We start from the raw sequence: 20,079 nt of genomic DNA on the forward strand, positions 1-20,079 counted from the left end.
TGGATTCCTTGTGTCTTACTCAATGTTAGAAAAAAGTTTGGCCCAAATCGGATGTTAGGTACTATAATTATTGAATATTATATGAATCCTATCAATTAAAATGTCCAATTTGGGAGCAATCAATTAACTTAATGTCTCAGAGATCAAATTATATTTCAACATAAAAATGCTTCTGGAAAGCTTATCTTATCTGTTTCTAACTGCAGAAACGATTTCCGAACAATCTGAGATGGTGGATGTCATGGCTTGCTGAAATGACATGGAATGATCCACTTACAAAATCAAAACAATGAAATCCGATAGGATACTATAGGATTCCAATACAAGGATCCAAATTAGAATACGATTAGAATCCAATAGAAAAATCCAATCAGATTTTGGATTCTATCCTACAGGAATTTATATACAATAATCTAATAGAGAAATTGTATCAATGTGCTGAAGTCTGGTGGTCTAAGGTCCCGACTCTGGATCACATATGCCTCCTCCGCAGACTGTCTGTGCCCTTAACCACTTTATGTAACCCTCTCTATATCTGTCTCCCTATCTGTACTTACATCTGTCCTGTCAAACAAACACAATAAAATAACTCAGATCTCCTAAAAAAAAGTACATTGTCCAGAAGCAGCTGGTTGTCAACAGCACGCCAGCATAGATTTATAACAGATTTAAAAACCTCCATCAATCTACTCTGCCCTAAATATTGTAGGCTTTAGTTTTGAGCCAGTCAGTCTTGATTAGTTCGTTAGTATAAGAACTAAATGGACCTCAGAAAGTCATAATTATCATGACAGGAAAGAAAGCCAAGACTAGGAGAATAAAATGTTCTACGTAGGCCTACCACTATTACTTTTGATTATATAAGCATTCATAGTCGTCATAGTCACAACAACCTAAGAAGAAGAAGTATGACAGATGATGATGATGACAATGATGATTCTGATCACGATGATGACGATGATGTGATGATTAGGCTGTCATGCGTTAATGAATTCCTATTTGGAAGAGGCTACTGCATGCATTGGGAGTAATAATACAAATACAGGGAGTAATTTAATGCTTTTCAGATGATTTAAATGTAGCTTTATTCATTTTGACTGTTTGGTTCAATGAAACCTCTTAAAACAACTTGACACTTGCACTGTGAAGTTGGCTCCTTGGAATATTGAGTCCCCCATAGTGTTCTTCCAGAGACTCGCAGGCGCGGACCTGTGTGGTTGTGTGGCAGCAGTGTTGTCTGTTCTTGTGGTCGGACTAGGAGGGAGGTTCCTCAATCTTGGTAAGATACCTCCGTTCACTTGCAATTTTGTATCACCTGCCATCAATTTCACACCTTTAAATTATTATAATGTATATCAATGTGTGTATGTCTCTGTTATGGCAGTTTTGCTTTGTTTGCAAAAACGTGGCGGAGTGGTCTGGGTATGGAACTGTTTTATGTGGCTCACAACAATGCTGAAAATATCTTGTTAAGATGACATGTTTTATTGGACACTGAATTCACATGGTAAATTGTGTTTTACATATTACCACTCTCAATAAATCAAGTCAGCAGACTCCCTGGCTAAACGACCAGTAGCCTACGGTAAAGTAGCTTATCCTTTGTGTTTTTGTTCCACAGAGCCCCAGCTGATGATTTAAAAAAAATCTGAAACCGCTTTACTGATTCTTGTAATTCGAAGGAGAACCAGTGTGGCATTGTTCTGCTGGTTGAAGTTTCATTGTGCGATTTACGAAGACGGCTCTATGAGTGCGAAAACGGGAAAACAAGTGGCAAAAGAGGAAAAGGAACATGCAACCAGAGGTGAGTGATCAGCCTACCTAAATGACAGAATGTATAGCCTTTAGGAATGCTCTATGTCACTTTCACTGTAATGTAGGGGTTTAACATAATGTCAGTTGATTATCTTTTAACTAAACGAATTCAGTGCACCTCATCAATATAATATCACAACGGGTTTGACAATTATCAAGGCTACCTAGACACAGTCGATACGATATGCAAATAATAAGGGGAAACGACTGGATAAAAATAAAATAGTGTAGGTTAAGCAGAATATGCAGTGTGCATGGATTTTTTAGCAGTATTGAGAATATGATCATAGAGGCGAGAAACGAGAGACAGACACCCAGTCTGTTATGGCCACTGTAGTGCGTAATGGAGAGGTTATGGTGGTTCACTGCGAGGTGCGCATTCTGGACAAATCTTTATGTCATGAACAGAATCTCCGCGGGAAACGCCGCAATGGAAGCTGGGAAAATAGTATTGCCATGGAGACAAAAGAGGGATTAGACCGCGAGCTCTCACTGCTTTCACTACAGAGAGTAGACCAAATTATGTATATAAACCCTGGATTGCTGATTCTATGTATTGGCCATGGAGAGGCTTTGAAGTCACCGGTCGGCCATGTTGGCACTCCCCAGTTCATGTATTTAAGTATTTTTTGTTGTAGTAGGGACAGTAAAATTAGTAATCTCTAAAAAATATACTATAAGGAATATATTTGTGTATATATATTTTTTTGTTGTATTTTTAAGTTTAGCTCACATAATATAATTTTTAAGTATGCATTAAGTTGTCTGTAATAGAATAAAGGTAGCAAAAACGAATGTAGACATTAAAAAATGCATTTCTATTAGCTTCCAAAATATTTTTACAACGTGGGGGAGTGCCAAGATGGAGGCACGGTTGCTTCAACACAGCGCCCCCTAGCAGTCATCTAGTGTATATATAATTCATTGAGTAAACCTCTACAGGGAGTAGACCTAACAGGGTTTAGACCATGAGCTCTCATAATAACATAATATTCATACATTAGAAAAACAATGGTTCATTCATAGCATTCACATGACTAGAATTACTAAATAGTAGCCTAGGCGGGCACCTCAAAGACTCCAGGTAATTGTAGCTACTCAGAGTAAGGTTAAATCAAAACATCTCTCTCTCTCTCTCTCTCTCTCTCTCTCTTTCTCTCTGGTAGAAGGTTATATGTCATTTAGCCAATTTCTAAGGACCCCAGAGGATCTTGAAATGTTAGTGTAGACTGTAGACACAAAGTAATTAAAAGTTGATTAAATCATGTGAATTAGGGAGGTTAAATAAAGTGCAGATAAAGCAACAGAACGGTTGATAACATAAGGATTTATAAGTTGAAATGATGGAACTTTCAATTGCCTTTTCCTTAGAGGAAAGTAAAGGTGGGGATCTTTGGTAATGTTTCAGTTCAACATCTATATTGGACTTTCCAGACAGACTGTCAAAGGGGTGTTTTGTGTTCTGTATCAGGCATTTGTATAAACAAATGTTTTTATATTTTTGTTCCACATGAATTGTAGCTTTAAAGCCCTGTTCTATGCTTTAGACATGAACCAAAGTGACTGTTTTTTGTCCTAAGTTAATTGTGACAGTGTAAACCACCTTATTGTAGATTGTTATTCGGCAGATGGAGGTCTATCTCTGCCCATAGCCACAGCAGACCCTAGGGCTGCAAGACTGCTGTCTCCCACCGCCCACTGATCATGTGTGGACACTAACATATCTATCCTGACAGCTTATCATCAGTATTAAAGTGTAGGAAGCTGGAGATAATGTAACTTAACTACATGCATATTTATTTCATTCTGATTGATACAGTTTCATCTTATTCATTTATGCCAACTGATCATTTATCCAAAAGACAAAGCAAATTTTGTATGGAAAAAGTAGAGGTATCAAAAAGGCTTTTATTGAGGACATTTAAATTCCATTTTGGGCCACCCAACCCCACCCAGCATTTACACCAAAAACCCTCTGTCCAATCTCCTTCACCACAGGCTTTCACATGACAGGAGCCCATCGACATGTGTCTTGGCAGCAAACTCACTCCTCCTGAGTACTGGCAGTGCCTTGTCCCAATGTTCCAGGCCAAATGGTGTGCATTCCCTCCAGAAGAAAGATGCTCAGGCAAAAGATAATGGATATTGGTGTTCTTCCTTTATCTTGCAGGATATTCTGCTGTCTCTGGTGAGAGAGGGTTATTTGTGTCCATTTCTTACTGTGTGTTTACAGTATGTGTATTGGTGATGCACAATCTAACAGATTTTATGGTAGGATATATTATAACCACAGTGCAAGATGGCGCCTTAAGTACCCTGGATTATTTTATGTTACGGCAGGATTCTAGCCAATCTGTGGATGTGGTGATTATTGAGTCCCCCTGCCATAATAATAATAGTCTTCTGCTGTCGATTGAAGCAAGCCATCAGAATGGGAAGAGAAATCTCTCCTGAAGGTTTGTCCATGAAAATGTAATGTTTGCACCGGTTTTGGCTTTTTGATATAGGTCTTTGGGTTTTGCTTGAATTCAGTTGTCCTTTGAATGGCATGTTGATGTCATTCACCAGAATTATGATGTGCTTTTTCACAGCAGTGGAACCCCCTACCCTCAGCCTGCATTCACAATTGAGTCAAACTGTGTCTCTCTTCTACATGTTCAATGTGTGTCAATGGTGCTTGGATGCACCACAGTAAACCTTGATTGTTTTTTTCCTTTATGGGAGAAGTAGTAGGTGATGATGTCTTGGACCACATTTTATGTAGTTGTGCAGAGCTCTGGTCCCTTGTACATAAAGCGTCTCAGAGTAGTAGTGCTCTTCTAGGATCAGATTCCCCCTGTCCATATAATCTTCATCAAAAAGGCAAAACTGGTCCTAGATCAGTACTCATACTCTGAGACACTTTATGAATACGGCTCCTGGAGCCTCACTCACTCCTATTTTACTTATATTTTGCTCCATCTAGTGGAGAATGTTCAGGTGTAAAGAGTGACAACTCAACAGAGAGAAGTTACCACCAGTTGATAATACTGCACATAAGAGGGCATACCTGGTATTCTGGTGTCCTTATAGCCTAACTTGCAAATACAATCTGTAGACTAAATAATTGGATTGGAAAAGAATGCCCCTGCCCTGAGATGAAGTTAAACCATGGTTTAATGATAGAGATGATGGGAAATGGTTTCTGGAAGCTGGCTATTGTGTCTACCTTGAAGTTTTCCCCAATGACTGTGGAAATGTTTATGTTTTGGTCAGTTAGACTATATAATAGAGTTACCTAATGATAGACAGGGTCATAATATGACTACATCTTACAGATTGTAGTTTAAATATTATATAGCCTACTCCCTGCACATTATGACTAATTCTAATTCTTGAAAGCTCCTTTTCGTTTGATAATTTCTCTAATGCAAAACCGTCTATTATTCACCACGATGACGACCATCTGGGTCTTAACAGGAAGAAAGAGCATGTTAATATCATTGTCCAGAGCTGTCGGCCTAATAAGACTTCCTTATTACTTCTAGATTAAATTAGTTGCTAGTCAAATCTTTAAAGCTGGAATCCTTAATGGTGAAACTGCCACATTCGTTTGCGATATTACAACAACAAAGAAGTTACTGCAAACAATGAACATGCGCGATAGAACAGAAGCATATGTACTGCACATTTTTTTTGCCATGATGCTCAACGATCCCCAGCGCTCCCCACCTCTGCTTCATCAACAAAACAAAAAAGATAACAACTGCTGTGGGGCGGACAGTGACACTGTTTCCGCCTACTGCAGAATCCATCTTTAAGGGTGGTGGATTGCTTGGTTTCCCCTTTCTTTCCTCGCCTGTTGTGGGAGAGTTGTAGGCTATGTAATGGATACCTGCGATCCATTTGATGTTTAGATCAATTCAGCCATGAAGACGTCAATGTCACAGTCCATAACATTCACCATTTACAGTAAATTTAATGCCAGGGTGAATAAAATGAACATTTGCCATAACAAAGGATAGACTTCTAAGCCATTATATGCAATTTTATGTTTGTAAAGGCGTTCCCTTACCTTCCTGCACATCAGCGTAGGCTACAGTGGCCCAGTATTGCACGTTTTTGCCCGATCAGCGAAACCTTTGGATAAATCATTAATGAGCATTTCGAAAGTCATAATAATGGCCTTCCACTAATGCCCTATAATGATCTCCTATCACAACCACGTGCACATATTTAATGGATGGAATGCCTTTGAGAATTTGTCGGTTTAAACTTCGGAAAGGCCTGTCCCCTTTCACTGTGCATATCCGGGAAGTGCTGAAACGTTAACAAAGGACTCTTCCTTGGCTCCGCGAAGTGAAGCATGACTTTCCCTCTCCGGAGATCAGCATCAGGTACGCTCATTTAAATACGTTTTATTATTAAAATATAGACTAACCTTTTGTGTTTTTTAACTAAAATAGAAAATAATGAGTTTTTGATGGGAGGAGGCTCCGATTTAACAAAAAAGTATAATGCTTTTCCCATTCAATTCAATCAAATATTAGGCCTAGCCTACACTCTTAGCAAAAAGGGTTCCAAAAGGGTTCTTCGGCTGTCCCCATGGGAGAACCCTTTTGGGTTCCATGTAGAACCCTCTGTGGAAAGGGTACTTCATGGAACCCAAAAAGGTTATATGTGGAACCAAAAGGGTTTTACCTGGAACCTAAATGTGTTCTTCAAAGGGTTCTCCTATGGGGACAGCCGAAGAACCATTTTAGGTTCTATATAGCACCTTTTTGTACTGAGTCTACATAGCCTAATGCTCCTGTTCGCATACCGTAGTTTGACACATCTACACCTGCATGAAGCGTGTGCATCGTTTTCGTGACTGTTGTATAGTTTGTGTTTTTTGGGATGTCACTTCTTGCCACTGTGGGGCAATAATGCATAATGTGACTAACTGTAAGTCGCTCTGGATAAGAGCGTCTGCTAAATGACTAAAATGTAAAATGAAGTAGTTTTTCCTCTCCTGGAGTGACTGTTGTGAGTGTGAGTGCTGTCCGTGGTGCTGATCTTAGAGGTAACGGTCCCTGTCCATGGTGCTGAGCTCAGAGGTAACGGTCCCTGTCCATGGTGCTGAGCTCAGAGGTAACGGTCCCTGTCCATGGTGCTGAGCTCAGAGGTAACGGTCCCTGTCCATGGTGCTGATCTTAGAGTAGAGGTCCCTGTCCATGGTGCTGAGCTCAGAGGTAACGGTCGCTGTCCATGGAGCTGAGCTCAGAGGTAACGGTCCCTGTCCATGGTGCTGATCTTAGAGGTAACCGTCCCTGTCCATGGTGCTGATATTGTGATGTTTTTGTTCATGGTGCTAATGTAGTGAAATTCCCTGTCAAATATAATTTAATATGTTTTTCATAGAAATAGTACTGTACGTTTGCGCTGTTGTGGTTCTCTGTAGCTCAACTGGTAGAGCACGGCGCTTGTAACGCCAGGGTAGTGGGTTCGATCCACGGGACCACCCATACACAAAAAAATAAAAATGTGTGCACGCATGACTGTAAGTAGTCTGCTAAATGGCATATTATTATATTATTACTGTTCAAGGTGCTAAAGTTAAGTGAAGCTCCCTGTTCAAAGAACTGAAGTCATAAGTGACACTCACTGTCCAAGGTGCTGAAGTTATAAATAACGCTCCCTGCCCAAGGTGCTGAAGTTACATTTTGTTGCTTTCCTGCGATATTTTATGTTAAAAAATGTATCTTTTCACAGTTTAACTGTTGTTGTTGTTATGGGTGAGGTTGTTATTTTACTGTTGATAGGAGAAGGCAAGAATTAGGTCATTCTAAGTGTGAGTGATTCTCTATGAACTGCATGTGACGCAATTGAAGAAATGATCTGTGTAAAGGGCCTTAGAGAGAGGGCACCAGAGGAAAGTAAACAGATAATCACATTTTATGGAAATAATTTTATGGAAATAATTCATCCAAATACAAAGAAAGTTATAGTAGGGGAAAGTTATACTTGCCTACGTGGATATTTTATTTCACATTAAATCTAATTAAATCTCAATCGAATAATATTATTGGTTATTCTTTAATTATTAATCCAAATAAAACTAGGAGGCGCCACTCATTGATCCTCTAACTTTCATCAACATGAAAGGATATATGGCGCTAGACTAAACTTAAATGCATTTCAATCTGATGACGGATGCGGTTGTAACCTGAGTGGCATTGGCTTTGACGTTAGACAGATGTTACCTCAAGATGAAGTCCCACACCATAGTCTTTCTTGAATCCGACGACATTTCAGCTTATGTTCTCGACGCTTCGGAAAGCACCAATTTAATGAACCTTTTGGAAAGTATGTTATGCAGATTCACCTCACATGTCCACATCCCTTTTGGAGAGGCTACAGGGAGCTGAATGAGGCATGATCTGCCGCAAACAAGTTAGTCTTAGCAGAAAACACTCATCTGGGTACACCTCCCTCTCCTGATTATTTTTTGCGATGAGGACATATGCGACATCAGTGCTATCTATATATATCCCTGGATTTATATGATGCAACGTTTTCTTGAATTGTTTTTGGATCAGCGTCTCATGCCTTGCCTGTCAGATGCTGATATTCAGTTACCTGTTTCTCCTAATGAATTGGGACAAGACTCCTTCCTATTGCGCAATTCATACCGCAGAGTTAGGGAGGTGAAAGGAGTAATGGCCCCACTAGTATTCTGCCAGCAGCACAAATTATGACGTCACTTTCATATGGTAATGAGGAAACCTTCAAAATAAAACCCCACCAGTTTCAACATCATTTTCATTCAGCCATGAAGACATCAATGTCACAGTCCATAACATTCACCATTTACAGTATATTTAATGCCAGGGTGATTAAAATTAAAATTTGCCATAACAAAGGATAGACTTCTAAGCCATTATATGCCATTTTATGTTTGTAAAGGGGTTCCCTTACATTCCTGCATACTGTATGAGGTTGAAAAGTGTCGGAATTGCCCTTTAATAATGAAATTATATTTAAATATACAGTACCAGTCACACCTACTCATTCAAGGGGTTTTCTTTATTTTTACTATTTTCTACATTGTAGAATAATAGTGAAGACACCAAACTATGAAATAACACATATGGAATCATGTAGTAACCAAAAAAGTGTTAAACAAATCAAAACATATTTTATATTTAAGATTCTCAAAAGTAGCCACCTTTTGCCTTGATGACAGCTTTGCACACTCTTGGCATTCTTTCAACCAGCTTCATGAGGTAGTCACTTGGAATGCATTTCAATTAACAGATGTGCCTGGAATTTATTTCCTTAATGCGTTTGAGCCAATCAGTTGTGTTATGACAAGGTAGGGGTGGTATACAGAAGATAGCCCTATTTGGTAAAAGACCAAGTCCATATTATGGCAAGAACAGCTTAAATAAGCAAAGAGAAATGACAGTCCATCATTACTTTAAGACATAAAGGTCAGTCAATCTGGAAAATTTCAAGAACTTTGAAAGTTTCTTCAAATGCCACAGGAAACTGCCACAGGAAAGGAAGAACCCAGAGTTACATCTGCTGCAGAGGATACGTTCATTACAGTTACCAGCCTCAGAATTTGCATCCCAAATAAATGCTTCACAGAGTTCAAGTAACAGACACATCTCAACATCAACTGCGTGAATCAGGCTGCAAAGAAACCACTACTAAAGGACACCAATAAGAAGAAGAGACTTGCTTGGGCCAAGAAACACGAGCAATGGACATTAGACCGGTGGAAATGTGTCCTTTGGTCTGGAGTCCAAATTTGAGATTTTTGGTTCCAACTGCCGTGTCTTTGTGAGATGCGAAGTAGGTGAACGGATGATCTCTGCATGTGTGGTTTCCACAGTGAAGCATAGAGGAGGAGGTGTGATGGTGTGGGGGTGCTTTGCTGGTGACACTGTCGGTGGTTTATTTAGTATTCAAGGCCCACTTAACCAGCATGGATACCACAGCATTCTGCAGCGATACGCCATCCCATCTGGTTTGCGCTTAGTGGGACTATCATTTGTTTTTCAACAGGACAATGACCCAACACAACTCCAGGCTGTGTAAGGGCTATTTGACCAAGAAGGAGAGTGATGGAATGCTGCATCAGATGACCTGGCCTCCACAATCACCTGACCTCAACCCAATTGAGATGGTTTGGGATGAGTTGGAACGCAGAGTGAAGGAAAAGCAGCCAACAACTGCTCAGCATATGTGGGAACTCCTTCAAGACTGTTGGAAAAGCATTCCAGGTGAAGCTGGTTGAGAGAATGTCAAGAGTGTGTAAAGCTGTCATCAAGGCAAAGGGTGGCTACTTTGAAGAAAAATATAAAATACACATTTTTTTGGTTACTACATGATTCCATATGTGTCATTTCATAGTTTTGATCTCTTCACTATTATTCTACAATGTAGAAAATAGAAATAAATTAAGAGAAACCCTTGAATGAATAGGTGTGTCCAAACCTTTGACTGTTACTGTATATTTGTTATTTATTTAATGTAGTGGTGGGCACCAATTTTGATAACTCGATATGATATCGATATTGTTTGATATCAATATGAGCAAGGCATATCGTGATATTGGTTTATTCTTCACTGTTCTGTAAAAAAGCTTACATAACTGTTCCTGCATGCTCAATGCCCTCTCACAGACCTTCTCACAGGCTGCTTAGCATTCTTTAAAAAACTAACGTTAAAAATAAAACAGGCTCCTTAGCATACTTAGTTGCCTGCTGATGGGCCATCGACAGTGGATGGGCTTCCGATTGTATTTAAAACTAGTTAGGTAGGTTTATGCCACCATAACAAACCTGGCCCAGTGGGAAATCCGCAAGCAGTTGTCTGGACTTCACAGAAAAGTGAACATTCAACACAGTTGCAATGTATTATTCTACAAACCGATATATCAATATCGAATCGAAAAATGCAACTGATGTCGATATAGATTTTCCGTATCGGTGCCCATCACTAATTTAATGACTTTATTCAATGAGTGATTGAAACGAATCATGCATTTTTACCTGAAACAGTTTATGAAATTGGGGACTGAAATGAATGAATGTGTTAGACCGTGAATTACACTAGTGTGTTAGACCGTGAATTAACTGACACATTTTATTAAATAAATTGCAGTGCTTCTCAGAATTTTTGATCTTTCAACTGTCATTGTTGATTATCTCATGTAAACTCAGAAAATACCTTTGCTGACCTTGATAGATAATCATCATAATATAAATTGTAAAATGATCTTGCCTCTGTTATTGTTTTTGAAAACTAGACAAATGTGCTGCTGGGTATTTAGACCACAGTCCCCCATGAAATGACACCATATATAGGTTCTACAGGCCCTACTGAGTATTCTTAACCCCACTTTTACTTCGGCACATATAATATTTTTTCTCTATAAACCAAAATGTAATTCATATACAGTGTATTGCATTGCAGTGAATGGAGTGGGTGGAGTAAGGAGTCACCAGCACTCTGTATTAAACCCATTGCCCAGACCAATTTAAGTTTAGCAGACTCTATTAAGTAATTTCAATTCCAACTACATATATTTGTATTTTATTAAAGTGTATTTCTTTAAATATAGTCTACACAATAGCTTTCAACATACCAGTATTGGTGTAAACCTTCTAAAGAAATGTTGGTATAAATAAAACAATATTACAAATAAATGTACGTCAAATTATGCAATGCTGTGAAAAACAATTGTACTGCACTAGAATGCTAAAAATATATTCCCAAAGTTTAGCATGTCTTTGCAGGGGGACTCTTATTTTGAAAAAAAGACATCTGTGATCTTGCTGCCAGCATAATATCCTGCTGCTAGGAGAACAGTAATAGGGGAACCTCTGCACCAAAATGAGGCAAGACTCTCTCTCTCTCTCTCTCTTGCTCTCTCTCGCTCCCTATCCCCTCACAGCATAACATATATGATTTTTATACCACATGGCTCTAACAGGTTCTCTTTCCCGTAAACCATACTGTACGTGGCATTGGCTCCAACCCGGAGGAGAGGATTGCTTGTGGTTGCTGCATCAATGGCACACACAACTATGACAAGAGTTGTTTCATTGATTGAAAAACATTTTGAGGACTGCATTTTTCTCACGGAGAGCGGACAAATCACAGCCATTGTGTGCATGCAGGAGAAGCTGCAGTGATCAACAACAAATCGAATGTATAAATTGGAGGGACTAGCTGTTGATTCACAGCTGAAGGCGCACCAAAATCTTATTTTCCAGCTTTGACAATTAAAATGTGTAGGCTACTATAATGATTTTATTACACACTTGAAGGCTATCATGGATTATATGGTTTACTTAAAAACAATACTGCTAAGACTTCATTGGATAATATTCATTGTATGGTGAGTGGAGGAGATAGAATTTTCTCCTGGGACGTTTTGTCATCACCAAGCCGCCAAACTGGCTATGGCCGCGGCGATCGCCAGCTCCCTCATTCGGCAGAAGAGGCAGGCGAGGGAGCGGGAGAAGGCGAATGCCTGCCGCTGCGCAAGCAGTCCGGATAATTGCAAAGCAGGGGACAGGGGACCCTGTGAGAAACCGAGCAAGCTGAACGTGTTCTCACGCGTCAAACTCTTTGGCTCTAAGAAACGGAAGAGAATAAGGCGACCAGGTGTGCTCTTGAGTGTGATCTTTCGACTTAACACAAAAACTGTCATCATCACCATCATCATCATCAGCGGTGTAGTGGTGCCTGGAGAAGTGGGTATACTTTAATTTTGCCAATAATTTCCCAAACAGTCAGCCTGGCGAAGGAAAGGTGCCCTGTGTGAAAAATTCAATGAGAAACAGTGACATACACTCTGAATTACCTAAAATGATAAATCCCATATTGATCTTTCACAGTCAGGCCAACCCAAGCTGTACTGTGCATGTAGGATAATAGTAGGCCTACTATTGAAACAGAAAAATTAGGCTGTCAACTGAGTCAGAAATTACAGGTTTCGTTTTTTTCCCATTTTCTATAGGTTTTTGGTCTCAAAGTCACACTTTTTTTAATAGACGGCAACAAAATTGGATGTTCTAAGTCGATAACAATGCTTAAACCACATCAGGAGACCACTTTTGAGGTTTGGGAGCAATCTAAGACTTTTAGATGTTTAAGTGTAGTTACCCTTTAATTCAAGTGTGCAGGCACCTAGCACTGTTGTTTGGTTAGTGGTGTTTCTGTAGCACATGAGATGCCAATGGATTGATGCAAATAATCATGATATCATTCTGCCAGGTAGGCATAGGCTACTTTGTAGCTAGTTAACATTTAATTGAGAAGGTTTTTGGGAAAGCCTTTCCATCTACCAGAAGACGGTTATGCCTATCATTAGCATCCCTATATTTTTCCTGTTCCTTAATTGTTTGAAACCTGGACATTTTACTTCATATTGTGAGGCATGTCTTACCTTGCTTCAAAGTAGCCTATAGCCAAAATCCCACCATAGAAACGTGGAGGCAATTGTTTTATAAAGACTTACTCATATGCGTTCTCCTGTTCAATTGCTTTTCTTACAACTTTATTTCATTGTCTAGCAGCCAAAGGCATTATTCTAGTCATATTAGTGACCCATGATAGTTGTTGCATCTTTAGATCTTCCCTCTTTCAAAATTTCTGCTCACATGTGCAGTGTGCATTTTAGAATGGTATTTATCCACAAATTGCATTTTGGAACATTTGCACATAGGCCTACCACTGTGTGCACATTTCTGCACCTAAAATGTGAAGAAATAATAGTTGATCAACATTTTAAGCTAAACATTCTGATCTGTTCCATCAACTTTATTAATTGATATGGCGTATACCTCCACCACACTACTTTGATATGCATCGTGGGGATTAAGAAGTGAGTATACACAATGCCCACTGAAAAATAAGTCGGTATACAGCGTATACCTGCGTATACCCTCCACTACACCACCGATCATCACCACGAACACAAACAGCACCACTTCTATCCTATCCCACTTTAAATGTGAAGATCTTGGAGCAATGACACCTCTGTCCAAATGGTGATATTATAGCATAAAAATACCTTATTTGACTATTTATTCCATCAAACTCTGGTGATTCTGAAAGTCCATGCACTCATCAATTCATTACCTCACTCTAACACTTAAGACACCAGCAATACATTCAGTGCCATTATTGGATAAGTGCGCAACACCTTCACACTGCCATGCTTCTGTTGTGCATGATATTATCATCTAAACAAGAATGCAATTCAAACTACATTGTCCCGTATCCAGACAGATAGAGCACCTGTTTTGAATCTATGAATTAGCTTTTTCTTGCACGGCCGGCCACCACTATCCCAGGTACCCATCACACTGTCTGGGTTTGTGCCATAGTGTGATGTCTATGGGATGCCTGAGGTTCCCCGGATAGTTTACTACTGACTGTGAAGCAGTGGCAAACTAGTAGCGTTGGACTATAGACTTGGCATATGTCCAATCTCTCCTCCCCTCCTCTCTTCCCCGTTCTCACGTTCTGCCCTGTCGTCTCCACAGAGCCCCAGCTCAAGGGGATAGTGACGAGGCTGTACAGCCGCACAGGATTCTACCTTCAAATGCAAGCTGATGGAACCATCGATGGAACCGAGGATGAGGACAACAGCTATGGTAGGACTATGTGCATTTGACTGTGTTTTTGCCTTTAATTCATTCAGATTTGAGATGATTGTTATATAGAATTCAAGAAGAAATGTAGCCTTGACTTTTTTGCTCAACGTTTCCTGTAGCTGTATTTTCACTATTACATAGTGAGTATAATGTTACAGTATACTACGCACCCTCTCTCTATTGTATTCCACATTGCAGCTGTGTTCAACCTCATTCCTGTTGGGCTGCGAGTTGTGGCCATCCAGGGGGTTCAGACCAAACTCTACCTGGCCATGAACAACGACGGCTTCCTGTATACCTCTGTGAGTCTCCTTCCTTCTCCACCACAACATTGGGTCTCCTACATGCTAAACGCAGGTTGTATATCACAGTATAGTAATTACCTGTGTTACTGAGCTAGTTGATTACATTGAAGGTCACCTTAACTGCCATGTTAATAATATTTAAGCATCATTTGTTGGTTTGAAAACCCAAGTTGGTTCCATTTGTTGGTGTGTTTATGTCCCCATTGGTAACCTGGGGGGCATCTTATTGAGAGGGCTGGTTTGTATTCTGGGCGAGACACATGAGTATGGAAATGCTAATGTTAATCCTCTCAAGTTGTTATTGTTTTAGCTCTGGTAAGGTTATTTAGCAATCTGCATGGAAAAATACAGCATGGACTGAATTTCAAACACTATTTAGATTAATTCTGTTTATTTAAATTGCCTAAAGCCTAGCCTAGCCGTTTGTGTGTGTGTGTGATTGGGTGTGTTTGTGTGGTCACCATGAACATTGGTGTCACTGGATATCTCTTGCCAGAATGTGGTTTTGTATCGATCATTGCCAATGAAAATATTGATCTTTGTCTGGCAATTGAATGAATCAGTGTTTTCATACTGTGCAGTTTAAAATCAGCTCTCATCCACAATCTGTGCAAGCTGTGGGAGTGATGGATGGCTCATGGTGGCTCCAAAAATCAAAGATTCCCATCCTAGGCATGTTCACACAGTATGGCAAGCGAGTTCAATTCAGCTCATCAGTTAACTGAGGTTTTCGCAACTGAGTTCTGAAAGTGACCAGTGGTAGGGGATCTCTTATTGTAGATTTGCTGCCGGGCACTGTGTGGCTGGCTTATCCTGACTTGTAAGCTGTGCACGTAAAAGGTTCCCAAGCATAGAAATGGAATTGGTCCGAACTGCCTTTTAGCTCAGTCTTCTGTGCCGCTTTTGACCAATTCCATTAGTGTTTCAGTCCAGTTAGTTGTTCCATCCCTTCTGTCTTAATTTACTCCACTTTGGGCATTTGATATGAATGGAGAGCCTAGGACCTAGGTGATAGTGAAATGGCTGAAATTAAGTGGCTATTTCTTTCTTTCTCTCTGTCTGTCCATCTCTGTTTCTTCTCTCTTTATATTGTCTCACATTTACACTCCTGTCTTTCTCTCTTCGCTGTCTCCCTCTTTAGGAACACTTCACCCCAGAGTGTAAGTTCAAGGAGTCAGTGTTTGAGAACTACTACGTGACCTACTCCTCCATGATCTACAGACAGCAGCAGTCGGGCAGGGCCTGGTACCTTGGCCTCAATAAAGAGGGGGTCATCATGAAGGGCAACCACGTGAAGAAGAATAAACCAGCGGCCCACTTCATCCCTAAACCACTAAAAGGTGAGTGGTCCTTTTTCTGAGAGGCTTTGTGTTTGTCTTTGTGTATCTGTGTTGAAGTCTGTTGGGGGAACCCTAAAGTGTCTCGTTAGAAAGACTCACCCTAGTATATTGTTGCGTTTTACAGAATAATGTTTGTCAAAGGCATGACCTCTGCATAATCAGTGTTGGGGAAGCTACTCTGAAAATATCGTTTACCAAGCTACCAATTACTTCACACTAGAAGAAGTTAAGATACTCTAAAACTACCCTTAAGAAACATATAGTTTACTTAACTAAACTACCACCAAGCTACAGCTAAATGTAATTACTACTCCCCAACACTGTGCATAATACAGACAACCAGACTTTATCTTTACCAAACTTGATCCCCTCTCTGCCTCTTTGTCTTCCAGTTGCCATGTACAGAGAACCGTCTCTCCATGATCTGACAGAGTTCTCCCGCTCTGGCAGCGGTACTCCCACTAAGAGCCGCAGTGCATCGGCCCTGCTGAACGGAGGAGGGAAGCCGCTGAGCCAGAACGAGCAGTCCACATAGCTGTGGGGATCAGCCTCGGGCAGAGGGCGGCTCTCACAGTCTTACAGTAAGCAGACTCAACTGATCCTCATCAAACTGAACAGGTGGAGAGGAAGGACATTTACTTAGCTTAGTGTGTACTGAAACCACTGTGACAGACTATGACATCATCAATTAAATAAATCCATGAGCTTCTGCGGGTCAACTTTGCTATGAACTTCGATACAAAAAGCCTAAACCGTTTTGCTGGTCTGGAGTTTATATTCTTTCTTGGATTATTCTTGAGCATATGTAGTGTATTACACATGTATATCTCTCCAAGGGTCTTGAGAGGGAGAGTTACTGGCCAGTAATTATGTGGTCTGTGATCTGTTGCTTCCATGCCTCCTAAAAAAGCAATTTCTTTGTGTTTGAGTCCAAGAAAAGTGTACATATCTGCAAGCCTTCTGCCTCGGTCTGACTATCTGCCATATACATTGCTTGCAAGTGATACCAATTGCGTTCATTTGTTCCTGTGTACCAAAGACTCAAACGTGTTTCTCTGGTTTTGCTCAAGACAAAGAAGTCTGAAAAACTGTGTACTAATCGTACTACATACTATTTAGAACATACTGTTTTTAAAAATGTATACAGTAAGCAACACATATCAACATACTAGGCTCACCCATACTGAGAATGCATCATCTAATGCACAGTTGCGTTGTAATCCACCATTCATAAATTTTTGTACAATTCTTCCCCTTATCTGATTATCAGCTGTTGCCAAACACATGTGGGTCTGAAAGATTCTCTTTCTCAATAGCATGCAGCGAATTCGTACTAGATGAAAAGTTGAAATGATTATGACATCGTGGCATTTAAAGCATATAACATTTTCGAAATGTCAAATACTAATAAAACTTTCTTTAGAACGCAAGTAGACTATGAGTAGGCTACGGGTAATCGGACACGACCAATGTGTGGTTTATAGCGACTTGTTTTGACAGACCCTCTCTGTTTCTCTATAGTGTTTAAAGAGTCCGTTTCCATCTTCATTTATTACATCTGAAGCCTAATTAGAGACCTCTGTTTGTGAGATCTTGTTGTTTAAATACTTACATCAACCCTTTTACAGTCATTAGTAGGCTCCTTTTACATTCTAGATGACATAACAAACCATAAATGTACTTTCATATTGTATTTAGATCTGTTTAGTCATTTGTTTGCGTGTATGTGTATTAAGTGCTTGCGTGCGTGTATGTGGAAGGATAATAACATAATCCTTGATTTTGTAATGTACAATCAAGTGGGGATTATTAGTGAAATTGAGGGCTCTTCCAGATAAAATGATTGTATGTATTCTCCTGCATAGTTTTTTCCTTCCCTGAGGCCAAATACACTGAACAAAAATATAAACACAACCTGCAACAATTTCTAAGATTTTACTGAGTTACAGTTCATATAAGGAAATCAATCAATTGAAATAAATTAATTAGGCCCTGATCTATGGATTTCACATGACTGGGAATTCAGATATGCATCAGTTGGTCACAGATACCTTAAAAAAAAAAAGGTAGGGGCGTGGATCAGAAAACCAGCCAGTATCTGGTGTGACCACCATTTGCCTCATGCAGGGCAACACATCTCCTTCGTATAGAGTTGATCAGGCTGTTTATTGTGGCCTGTGGAATGCTGTCCCACTCCCCTTTAATGGTAGTGCAAAGTTGCTGGATATTGGTGGGAACTGGAACACGCTGTCGTACACGTCGATCCAGAGCAAACCAAACATGCTCAATGGGTGACATGTCTAGTGAGTAGGCTGATTTTCAGCTTCCAGGAATTGTGTACAGATCCTTTCGACATGGGGCCATGCATTATCATGCTGAAACATGAGGTGATGGTGGCATATGAATGGCACGACAATGGGCCTCAGGATCTCATCACGGTATCTCTGTGCATTCAAATTGCCATCGATGAAATGCAATTGTGTTCATTGTCCATAGTTTATGCCTGCCCATACCATAACCCCACCGCCACCATGAGGCACTCTGTTCACAACGTTGATATCAGCAAACCGCTCGCCCACACAACGCCATACATGCTGTCTGCCATATGCACGCAGATGAGCTTCCCTGATATGGTTTCTGACAGTTTGTGCAGAAGTTCTTCGGTTTTGCAAACCCACATTTTCATAATCTGTCCGGGTGGCTGGTCACAGATGATCCCGCAGGTGAAGAAGCCGGATGTGGAGGTCCTGGGCTGGTGTGAGGCCAGTTGGACTTACTGCCAAATTCTCTAAAACAACGTTCGAGGCGGCTTATTTTAGAGAAATGAACATTAAATTCTCTGGCAACAGCTCTGGTGGACATTCCTGCAGTCAGCATGCCAATTGCATGCTCCCTCAAAACTTGAGACATATGTGGCATTGTGTTGTGTGACAAAACTGCACATTTTAGTGGCCTTTTATTGTCCCCAGCACAAGGTGCACCTGTGTAATGATCATGCTGTTAAATCAGCTTCTTAATATGCCACACCTGTCAGGTGGATGGATTATCTTGGCAAAGGAGAAATGCTCACTAACAGGGATGTAAACACATTTTTGAACAACATTTGAGAGAAATAAGCTTTTTGTGCGTATGGAACATTTCAGGGATCTTCTATTTCAGCTCACGAAACATGAGACCAACACTTTACATGTTGCGTTTATATTTTTGTTCAGTATAGATGCTGATGTCTATCATTTGGTTTGATTTATTGATTTATTGACAATATTATTGCATGGGAGACTGTGGACCTCTGGGAAATAGCAGCATGATGTACTACTGTAGGTCTACAGTGCTTATTATCAACCTGTTTTTGACCCTGTGCTCCAGTCTGTACCAGTCTACAAGTGAATGATCCAGAGCACAGATACACTTTTCATCTGGTAACTTCTTCCAGTATGTTATTTGTTGTTCTAATGAAAATGCACTGAATAAAATGTTTATAAGGAAATACGATTTTTGTCAAGTGCTTAGGCTGTCCCTGTCTTCTGCTTGTTGATACTAGTGGCCCCACCCCAGCTATGAAAGGGTTAAACTGCTGTCATCAGTACTAATACTGAGACTACAATATCCTGGGTGTAAAATGTCCATCCATCTATTATGGATGGGCTAGCTAGATCATCTTCAATGAATCCTTAGGGAACTGATAAACCCATCTTCGTGTGGTGCTAAAACTGAAAGGCCATTAACATTGATGGTAATGCCTCACATGTTGAAATCCAAGGCCATCTCAGCAGGAGAGTGAGCCAATCACGCCGGAGTGGAGCACAACTCTAGAGCTCTGCTTGAGATGGCATAGACCTCAGTACAAACAGCATTATAAATGTGAGTTCCCACAAACCGAGAAAGAGAAGGTGCAGGAGAAATTGTGCAGACTGAAAGAAATTGGTAGAGCATGTCTATTCGCCATAGAAAGAAAGAAATGCAGTACACGTGGGGAGA

General features: G+C 40.2%; 1 protein-coding gene across 2 annotated transcripts; it reads left to right on the plus strand.

The window, feature by feature from the left end:
* Positions 1–1,202: 1,202 nt before the first annotated feature.
* LOC311115266 (fibroblast growth factor 13-like) lies at positions 1,203–19,565 on the plus strand. Of its 2 annotated transcripts, XM_084190460.1 has the most exons (6): positions 1,203–1,279; positions 1,622–1,804; positions 14,346–14,456; positions 14,655–14,758; positions 15,903–16,101; positions 16,494–19,565. In XM_084190460.1, the coding sequence occupies exons 2-6, from the start codon at positions 1,747–1,749 to the stop codon at positions 16,634–16,636; spliced, it is 615 nt and encodes a 204-aa protein (XP_084046586.1). In that variant the 5' UTR covers positions 1,203–1,279; positions 1,622–1,746; the 3' UTR covers positions 16,637–19,565. The 2 variants fall into 2 exon arrangements, with proteins under 2 accessions (XP_084046586.1, XP_084046587.1); XM_084190461.1 differs by lacking the exons at positions 1,203–1,279; positions 1,622–1,804 and adding an exon at positions 12,252–12,459.
* The last annotated feature ends 514 nt before the right edge of the window (positions 19,566–20,079 follow it).

Source organism: Coregonus lavaretus (genome assembly GCF_964263955.1).
Source record: "Coregonus lavaretus genome assembly, contig: HAP1_SCAFFOLD_1879, whole genome shotgun sequence".
NCBI lineage: Eukaryota > Metazoa > Chordata > Actinopteri > Salmoniformes > Salmonidae > Coregonus > Coregonus lavaretus.